The 10,558-nt window shown below is 39.4% G+C and overlaps 1 protein-coding gene across 7 annotated transcripts in view; it reads right to left on the bottom strand.

Annotated features, from left to right (window-relative positions):
• Positions 1–4,674: 4,674 nt before the first annotated feature.
• The window catches only part of RUFY3 (RUN and FYVE domain containing 3), an 81,034-nt gene continuing 75,150 nt past the window's right edge, over positions 4,675–10,558 (bottom strand). For 6 of the 7 annotated variants that reach the window (XM_081795525.1, XM_081795526.1, XM_060654915.3 and 3 more), the window contains 3 exons: positions 8,744–8,771; positions 7,918–7,986; positions 4,675–6,119 (listed from right to left, as the gene is read on the bottom strand). In XM_081795525.1, coding sequence (XP_081651651.1) covers positions 5,976–6,119; positions 7,918–7,986; positions 8,744–8,771 — 241 coding nt within the window. In that variant the 3' untranslated portion in view covers positions 4,675–5,975. Of the gene's footprint in view, positions 6,120–7,917; positions 7,987–8,743; positions 8,772–9,430; positions 9,460–10,558 lie in introns of those variants that run through there. The other variant, XM_081795527.1, reaches the window with a different exon arrangement.

Genomic DNA, 10,558 nt, shown 5'->3' with positions numbered 1-10,558 from the left:
AGTTATTCACAATTTCTGGTAGGCTGGCTGTAATTCCATCCATTTCTTGTCCTCTTGAGAAAGCAAATGGGGGAATACAAGCCCAATACAAGTTGGGCTAATTTTTAACCTCCTTTGACTTCTAAGAATAAGTTTTTTTTTGAAGTTTATTTATTTTGAGAGAGAGTCAGTGTGCAAGCAGAGGAGGGGCAGAGAGAGGGAGAATCCCAAGCAGGCTCTGTGCTCTTAGTGCAGAGCCCACGGGGGGACTTGATTTCATGACCGTAACATCATGACCTGAGCTGAAATCAAAGAGTGGGATGCTTAACTGATTGGACCACCCAGGGGCTCTGAGAATAAGTTGTTTTTTGATAGACCTTATAGTTGAATATGAATGGATGCTATTGTGTCAGAAAGCAGCACCCCCCAAATGGTAAGGCACTGTTGCTGCCTGGGGACTTGTATAGCTTTTCTACTGAACCTGCCTGTTGGAGGCCTGAGTGCTGTGTCTCTATCAAACTCAATTATTAACTTGTAGGAATCTGACATCCTCAGCAATGCTTACAACTGGTCACTGGCTCTATTTTTAACTAATTTTACATTTCAAGATAATACGTTTTCTGAATAAAGTTTGCCTTTTATTCTAAAGTTTATTTTTTAATTTATCTTGAGAAAGAGACAGCATGGGCAGGGGAGGGGCAGAGAGAGAGGGAGAGAGAACCCCAAGCAGGCTCTGCACTAGCAGTGGAGAGCCCCATGCGGGCTCAAACTCACAAACTGTGAGATCTGGACCTGAGCCAAAACCAGGAGTTGGTTTCTTAACTGACTGAGTCACCCAGGCGCCTCCAAGTTTACCTTTCATTCTAGGTGTAGAAATGGTATTTCTCAGATACTTGATTTCTGGTTTGATAGACTGACAGGCTTATAAGATTTTCTTATACAAAAGTAGTTGTGTTAACAAAATTAATTGTCCTCAGGAATGTTGACAATAAAAGATCTCAATAATTGACAAATCTTCAAGCCCACCAGCGTCTAAGAATCCTTGAGATTTGACCTGAGGGACCTCTAAGTGGATATATTAGGCTAAGTTATTTGAAAAATGTTTTATAATCAATCAAAACATGGTCACTTCTGAAATACAATTCTTTAAAAAAGCTTACATTTTCTGTTGAGCAAAGCTGAAACGAGGTTATAATAGACAGTGGTCCCGAGAACTACTTCAAAATCACTAGTCCGTCGTTGACTCCTTTCACAGAATGGTTAAGTTCCCTTTAAGAGTTTCATCATACATTTTTATTGACTTACACTGAGGTATAAATCTGACTTAAAATCCTCATTCTGAGGAAAATTCTTACTCTATTTGGAAATAACATCTAGGGAGTTAAATTAAGTTCTATAAGGTTAGACCTATAGTTAGGAGTATGAAAACACCCTTTTTTAAACTTTTAATTTCAGGATAGTTTTTGGTATACAAAGATATTGCAAGAATAGAATTTCTAAATGCACCTCACCTAGTTTCGCTACTGTTGACTTCTTACATTGCTACAGATTTGTCACAACTAACATTAGTACATTGTCATTAACTACATTCCACACTTCAGATTTTTTTGGCTTTTTCTTCGTAGCCTTTTTGTCCCCAGGGCACATTACATTTAGTCCTTGTGGCTCTTTAATCTTAGACTTTATTTTGGATGACCTTGACAACTTTAAGGTATACTGGTCAGGTACTTTGTAGAATGTCCCTCAATTGGAGTCTTCTGAGGTTTTTCTCCTGGTTAGACTGGGGTTATAGGATTTGGGGAGGAAGAACACAAAGGTGCCATTTCACTACACCTTGTCAAAGATTCATGTTCTAAGCGTGACTTATCACAGGCATCAGTTTTCATGATCTTGCCAACATAGAGTTTGCTAAGTGACTATAAATTTCCTTTTATTTCTTTCTATATCATACTTTTTTGAAGCAAGTTACTAAGCATGGCCCACATTGAAGAAGCAGGAAGTTCCATCTTCTTGAGGAATAGTAGCTACATAAATAATTTGTAATTCTGTGTAGATGTGTCACTTCTCCCTTACTTATTTAATCTTGTATATCAATATGGACTCCTAAAATTTTATTTTTTGGCTTATAATCCTATATTACGTTATTTTGTTGCTCCCACTGTTTTTGGTTTTTATGCCACTTCCTTACTTTCTGGTATTACAAGATGTCCCAGACCTAGAATCAGCCATTTCTCCAAAGAGCCCTGGTTCCTTTTATTGGAGAATGGTATTAGAAACCAAACTTAAGTTTCTTTTTATTTTTTATTTTTGAGAGAGTATGAGCAGGACAAGGGCAGAGAGAGAGGGGGACAGAGGATCTGAAGTGGGCTTTGTGCTGACAGCAGAGAGCCCAGTGTGGGGCTTGAACCCCCAAACCGTGAGATCATGACCTGAGCCAAAGGCAGGTGCTTAACTGACTGAGCCACCGGGCCCCTCAGAAACCAAGCTTCTGTTTCTTTTTTTTTTTTAACATGAAATTTATTGTCAAATTGGTTTCCATACAAAGATTGAATGCTGGGTTGTGCCTGTTGTTACCAAGTGTTGGCTTCCAGGCCCTTTCAGCAGAGGGATCTGTGTACCAACCCATATTCATCTTCCCCAACCGAAATTCTGCATCCACTTCCCCCTTCCCTCAGCTTTTGGCAACCACAATTCTACTGTGTCTGAATTCGACTGCTCTAAGGAGTCATGCAAGTGGAGTCACATGCCCTTCTATGGCTGGTTTGTTTCACTTATAATGTCCTCAAGGCTCATGCATGTAGATGTCAGAATTTCCTTCCTTTTTAAAGCTGAATAATATTCCATTGTATGTATCTACTGCATTTTATTCTTTCATTGGTCAGTGGACACTTGGGTTGCTTTTCACATTTTGGCTATTGTAAATAATACTGTGAACATAGGTGTATAAAATGTGTTTTGAGTCCCTGTTTTCACTTTTGACTACAGTATACCCAGAAGGAGAATTGCTCTATTACATGGTAATTTTAATTTTTTCAGGAACCATCACACTGTTCCACAGTGGCTGCACTGCTACCAACAATGCACAAGGGGTTCTAATTTCTCCACAAGTTAATTTTGATGAAGTCCAACCTCTGTTATTTTTTGTTGTTAACTGTGCTTTTGGGGTCTTACCTAAATTTTTGCCAAATAGTTGTGATGAAGTTTTTCCTCTTTTTTTCCTATGAGTTCTAGTTCTAGCTCATTTGTTTAGATCTTTGAACAATTTTGAGTTAATTTGTGTATGTTATGTAGTAGAGGCCCCACTTTTTTTTTTTGGCATGTGGACATCGAATTTTTGTCAACAAATTTGTTGAGAAGACTGTCCTTTAAGCCCCTTTTGGTCTTGGCACCCATCTCAAAAATCATTAGTTCATATATGTGAAGGTTTATTTCTAAGTTCTTTCACTTCATTGGTCTAGGTCTTTATGCCAGTACCATATTGTTTTGATCACTGTAGCTTTGTAGTGAGTTTTGACTTCAGAAGTGAGACCTCCAACTTTGTTCTTTTTTAAGACTGTTTTGGCTATTTGGGTGTCCCCTGAGATTCCATATGAATTTAAGACAAATGCTTCTATTTCTGCAAAAAATATGGGTATTTTTGATAGGAATACTTGGAATCTGTAGATGGTTTTGGGTAGTATTGACATCTTAATGATATTAAGTCTTCCAATTCATAAACATGGAGTGTCCTTCTATTTGTTGGTATCTTTAATTTCTTTAGGCAGTGTTGTATAGTCTTCAGTGTACAAGTCTTCTGCCTCAGGTTGTTTAGTCCTAAGAATGGTATTCTTGTTGCTACTGTGAATAGTGGAAAGAACAGTTTTTGTTTTTGTTTTTTTTAATTTTTTTTTTTTTAACGTTTATTTATTTTTGAGACAGAGAGAGACAGAGCATGAATGGGGGAGGGTCAGAGAGAGGAAGACACAGAATCTGAAACAGGCTCCAGGCTCTGAGCTATCAGCACAGAGCCTGACGCGGGACTCGAACTCATGGACCACGAGATCATGACCTGAGCCGAAGTCGGCCGCCCAACCGACTGAGCCACCCAGGCGCCCCAAGAACAGTTTTTAAGGAAGACAGACCTACTATGAAGTCAAGCCTTTCATGACTTTGTTTCCTTGCTTTTGTTGACAGCTACACTAATAACAGATCGTTGGAGCTTTGTTTCAAAAAGAGAAAGGGCTGGGGCGCCTGGGTGGCTGGCTCAGTTGGCTGTGCGTCAGCTGTGCGTCAGACTTCGGCTTAGGTGGTGATTTCACGAATCATGGGTTTGAGCCCTGCATCTGTGGTCAGCACAGAGCCTGCTTCAGATCCTCTGTCCCCCCCGCTTCTCTCTACCCCTCCCCTGCTTGAGTGCTTTCTCTCTAAAAAAATAAAACATGAAAAAAATGCTAAATAGCTTATGTGTAAGTCTCAATAAAATCTCAGTGGCTAATTTTTCTTCCTCATATTCCATGTACAGAGCTGCCTCTTTTCAATTTAATTCAAAACTAATTATAAATAACTTTTGCCAGTTTAGGATAATTCCCCATATTATCTGTAGCACTTAGAACAGTGCTGAAAACATGTAGGTGGCCAAAAATAAGATGAATGAAGAACCACACACACACACACACACACAGAAATATTTAAAGGGAAAAAAAACAGTCAACAACCTAGGCAAGACTATTAGATTTTATTCTTTCCTAGTACTCTTATAGCTCAACTTTACCATGTAACAAGCCAGACTTCCCGAATAACAACTCTTTCCCAGGCTATAACCCTTCTCAGGAGACAGAAGATCAAGTATCATGGTTCCAGGATGTTTTCACCCCAGAATTCTAAACCAGTTATAGAATCATATCTTCTTAGGTCTTAATTGGAATCAAACAATCTAGGCACATGTAACATAATCAAAATAGCATATACCATTTCTTTCCTTCCCTTGTGGAATGCACATTCCTCTTTTCCCCCAAAGGGTTTGTTATGAAGAGATGTTTGAGTGTCACGTTTTCCAAGAAACCTGTCTACCAGTTCAAGTTCTTGGCTCAGAATAAGGTATCGCTTATTCAAGAAAATTTAATAAATATTCTGATCTAATTGTTCTCAGACATGGACAAATTTGTTTTACATGCAACTTAGCTTTGCTTTCAATAACTACTTGCAAAAGTCAAACCCTATCTTTAAAATATCTTACAATTTTCCTTAGGACTTGGGAGAGCAGGGAAGGATGAGGAAGGGAGTTGGCTTATTTTTTAGTAGGACATTCTGAAAAGGGCAGATATTTACTTTTGAAGTCAAAGTGGATAAACTGTCAAGTGTTCCTCTTGTTCTGATATTGAAAACATTTATAGCCCAGGGCCTTCCTGGTCCTGAAACTATAATAAATTATAATATTGTTTTAAGTACATTCAAAATTTATATTACTCTTTAATTTCTTTTCCCTGAGTTTGGGTTCACAGTTTGGTAGAGATACTTGAAAGAGGTAGTTAGTGGGGATGAAGAGGAAACAATGTTTATGTCTAGCAGCACCCAGGGAAAATATATAATATCTATTATTTTGATCTCAGGTAACATTTATCTTTCCCCCTTGAATCTGCACATTAATAGAGGGAGATAATCATTTTCCTTTTCTTATCTGTTGGACTCTCTCTCCTATTATATTCACCCCAGTATTATTATCACTATTCATAAAAATGAATAGCCCCTCCAAAGACAAGTTACAGAATTAAGCCTTCAAGGTGGAGTTGTTTAGATTTAGAAGAGAGGGGCTCAACTGAGTAACTTTTATTCATATAGTCATTAGGGAAAATGAGCAAAATTTCCAGGACCCCCAACTACTCACTGCCTTTTCTCCCTGGACCTGGTTTATTTAAATCATTGCTATCAATTCTGGAGTTGATTCTAAGGTCTGGGCTCTAGGAAATCTTGACATCTAACACAGGTACAGACACTGGTCCAGGCCTTGGCTTCCAGTCTTACGATGGGCTGGCGGAATACTGTTTCATCAGATGCTCATGGCAGGGATTGCAAACTCGCTCAGGCTTGATACTTGAGGGAAGAGGCAGTTCATTTGTTGAGCAGGTATCACAGAACGTTCCTCTGCAGTTCTTACACATATTCTACAAGGAAAAGAGGAGGTTAGGTGGGGGATAGAGGAGCAGGGCATATAGATGCATGGAATAGAAAAGGCCAGATATGGTAATTATGGCAATACCTAATTATTGACTAATGTCTGCTATGTGCCAGATAGTATCTGACCAAACAGTTTCTGTCTACAAGGAAGCCTACTGTCTAGTTCTTAGATCTAAACGAAGAGAAGCAGTGCCACAGAATTCAAAAGAACAAATAATACACAAATTGCTTACTCTTAGAATGTTTGCACCCATTATATTCACTTTTATGTGGGCTAATTCTAAAATTAGTTTGCAAGTACTTAAGAATACTCCAAATAAGGAGGCAGGCAGTGAGTGACCTAGCCATGGACTGGGTAGCGGTAGCCAGCCTAGGATTAAAAAACTTGCTGAGCATGAAGTGAAAGTAGAATTCCTAATACACTGATGTGCTTAATGCTTCCCTGTAATACTCTATAGACATATCTTTTGGGATATCAGCGCAGCAGGAGCACAGCTTCCCTGCATCCTCTTTATAGGGAAATCAGTCTCTTTATTAAGCTTTTTGAATATTTAGTGGCCATGCAATGGGACAGCACGTGGGTCATTATGGCAGTGTCACTGGTAAGGCTGTGTGATAGGGTGGCACACACATAGCTCCAAGGGTCCCTAGTAAAGGCTGTGAAGAGTAATTCCCCCCGTTAATAATGCTGCTTTCTCCCAAACAATTCACCTTCCTGAGGATGCAGCAGAGGTAGGGGGTCACTTTTATTTGAAAGCCTGAGAGGAATTTTCCTCTGACATATTGTAGTTACTGTGCAGAATTAGAAAAGCCAGAATTAGATTCTCTTCCAGAAACAGACATTATTTCTGTAATTCCAATTCCAACTCTATAAAGGCAGCTCATCTTTATCTGATTCCGTTAAGACTAGGTCATATTATAGTTTTGCTTGTTAAAATTCAGCATGATCACAAAGGGTGGCATAGAGGCCGCAAAGGCAGAATTCGGCACATTTCCTCATCTCTTCCAAGCACTTGTTTCTTACAGTCATTTGCCCATTTCTTGAACATCTATGAACTGGGGACCACATGACATGCGGGGTGGGGGGGGTGGATATTACTATGAGCAGGTCAAAGACCTGGCTATCAGAACACTTGCTGTATCTGAACACTTCCTTCACTCTGCCTACTCTAGCAAACTGGGGAAGCGCTCAAGCAGAGACCCTTGAGGATCTGAGGGGATAACAAGTGGTTTTGGTGGAGAGAGCTCATTTCCCTCTCAAGAGGCTGATTCTCCAAATAATTCAAAGAATCTCCCTTCCCCAAAACTGTCTGATTTGTTCTAAGCCGGATGGAGTACTGGAAGAGTACAGACTTTGGGGCCAAAGTCAGGCTGCAGCTGGGCCTTGCCACTTATGACTTGAGTAACTTTGAGAAATGTGCTTCACATCTCTGAGCCCCAGGTTCATCTACAAAATGATGTCACAGAGGAGATAAGCTTTACAACAGGGACTTGGTCTACGCTTTGCTCATTACTCTTTCTCCAGCACACGAGATAGCACATTCTACACAGCAGGCACTCAATAAACATTTATAAATTTGTTTGAAGTTCTTTATATTTGTGTTCATGGGGATTTACTGACATGACATACTATGACTGAAAAAAAAGGGTACACAATAAATGCTTGCTCCTTTTGCTTTTTCTCCCCACTCTGCACTCTACACAGCAAAGTCCCTGTTACTGAAAGGGACTAGTGGTGTAACGGACATCCTGGTGAAGAACCTGTTTGGTTCTCAGCATCGTTACCTTTGCAAGGCGGCCGTCTTGCTGGCACAGCTGACACATCTGTGGCTTTGCAGAGAGCAGCGGCTGGTCCTAAACCACATATTGAGCCAGTTAGCTTCTCTTGGTCTCAGAAACATGAATACTTTCAGAATACTCATTTTTTTTAAGTTACAAAATTAATACAACCACGCTACAGGCTATCTGGAAACTAAAGAAACAAATTGTATACGGTCCTCGCGCCTTAATACAACTCTACTAATCTTATCACTATCCTTGGAGCTCTTTTCACTTTTATAATAAAGTAACATGTGATTTCAGTTATAAAAAGAAAATTCAAGTATACAAGTATGAAGTAAGAAGTTTCAAAAAGCCCCATCCCTCTTTTCCTATCATATCATCAGGAATAGAAAGCAATATTCTATTTTGCTTTTTTTTTACTTTTTTTAAATTCCTAACAGATAAATGAAAGGGGTGACTCAGTCATAGCAGCCTGTGTCTTCTTTCTCATGGGTTGTCATATCCTATTATATATGCAAAGTATCTTACAACCATTTATATTTGTTTATTTCCAAGTGAGCAAGAAGTATTTTTTCTGTTTTATAGAAGAGAAAACTAAGGGAAGAGGAGGCACTCTCTTAGGTCAAAGAGAATTTCTAAGAAGTGAGACGTGCCATTTCCTTAGTAAATTGCTCAGAGCTGTACTACTTCCTGTGAGAGTTTCAGGCCAATGCGTGTTTGTTGAGGATACTGTTAAAAGGACGGGGCACAGAGGCCTGTGTTCAGCTAGGAATGGGACAGCCAACTACATCATTTACACGAGATGTTTGAGAACAGGAGACTCGGTTACCTGTTCATTCGCAGGGGGAGACGGCAGCCTACAATGGAAAATTAAAAACAGTAACAGCAACTTATTATATTTCCATGTGAATCATTTCAAAAGCAAAGAAAAAGCATTACCATGGTTCTTTTATGTTGTTGGAACTGACATAATTATTAATCTTGACCTCCAAGGAGAAGAAATTTTTGTAGTTAAACCTATTACTAGAATCTGATCCTTGACCTACATTATGGTTCCTGTTTAAAAATGGATTTGGAATTACATTTGTGGTTTTCTTTTTACTGCCAAGAAAATAGTTAGCACTTGTATCCCAGCCAATAAAACTCCAATGGCCAATGCTATACATTTTAAAAGTTTCTTTTTTCTGATATTATAGAAACCTATTATATGTCATGTATTAATCCCCTCTTCCAAATATTCTTAAGATGTGAACTTTAGCAAATTAATGAGGGAGAGAATGGATGAGATTGTCACAGTTCTGGGGATAATGCACCACAGATCCACAGTGGTTCCAGTTCTCTTCCATCGAGTGGCAGGGCGACCACCAGAGTGACCAGGTTCTCAGCTGTTCCTTGGACCGTAATCCCAAGAAACCTGGGTATGTTTTAGGATTGTAGTTCAGGATCTGGGAGCTGCTTTAGACAAAGGACTTATACACAGAAGACATGGTAAGTAGAGGCAACTTAGGTGTGCCACCTTGCCTCTCTGCTCCTCAGTTTTCGCATCTGTAAAGTAGGAACAGATGATTAAACTTTCCTAAGAATTAAAATGTTAAGGAAATAATGAATGTGACGTGACACAGACATAAGGTAGTCTTGTCTTATATTCCCAGGGCCTAAATCAAAACCTGGCATGTAAGATCCTCCTGATTGTAAAGTACTTGGTTTTAGGCTGGAATGGGGCCGATTCTGAAAGGCTCTTTTAAGTCCTTGTTAATTTTATAGCCTTTCTAGTTCCTTTCTGTGGCCCATGCTGATCTGTGGGGTAGTTTAAGGTTAGTCCTACATCAGACCATGCTGTCTTTGGGAGTAAACTTAAAGGCTTTGGAATCATTCTGGCCTTGGAGGCCAAGTGCCTGCATAATCAGTCTACTGTTGGGACTCTGATTTATCTTCTCCAGCAGCTACTTTGCTCAGGTGGCACACGGCCTTATTCTTGAGGCATCAAAGCCTAGACAGGGACAGGTGCCAAAAATGTACACTGCATTGTTCTCTCCAACCCCCACTGTGGTGTCTTTCTTGTTATTAACCTTTGCTGTTGTTGTTGTTGTTGTAACAGAGCGAATTTTGGAGCAGTTTTAGGTTCACAGAAAAACAGAAAAACTGAGCAGAAAGTACCGACATTTCCCAGAAAGTATTTCCAATATACTTCACCGGCCCCCCATGCTCCCCCAATATCTACATTCCGTAACAGGGAAGGGGGGAGGGGGTAGACAATGTTACAATCAGCAAACCTACACTAACACGTCATAACTACTCAAAGTCTGCAGTTTAGGGTTCACTCTTGGTGTTGTACATTCTATGGGTTTGGACAAATGTAAGACATGTATCTAGCATTACAATACCATAGGAGTATTTTCACTGTCCTAAAAAATTTTTACTGTGCTTAAATCCATGCATATCCCCTAACCCCTGGCAATCACTGTCTCCATGGTTTTGGCTTTTCCAGAATGTTATACAGTTGGACCACCTTTGTTTTTTAATGCAGTGGCACTGTGTAATATTTTGTTATATTTCTACTTGCTAAAATAATTGTTAAAAGTTCACTTCCTTGATACTATCCTAATACTTTTCATAGTGAGCAAATCAGATGAAGAGTTAAGAA

Source organism: Panthera onca, chromosome B1, assembly GCF_046562875.1.
Source record: "Panthera onca isolate mPanOnc1 chromosome B1, mPanOnc1 haplotype 2, whole genome shotgun sequence".
Taxonomy (NCBI): Eukaryota; Metazoa; Chordata; class Mammalia; order Carnivora; family Felidae; genus Panthera; species Panthera onca.
The sequence above is the reverse complement of the archived record's forward strand: the minus strand, read 5'-3'. Positions and strand labels throughout refer to the sequence as shown.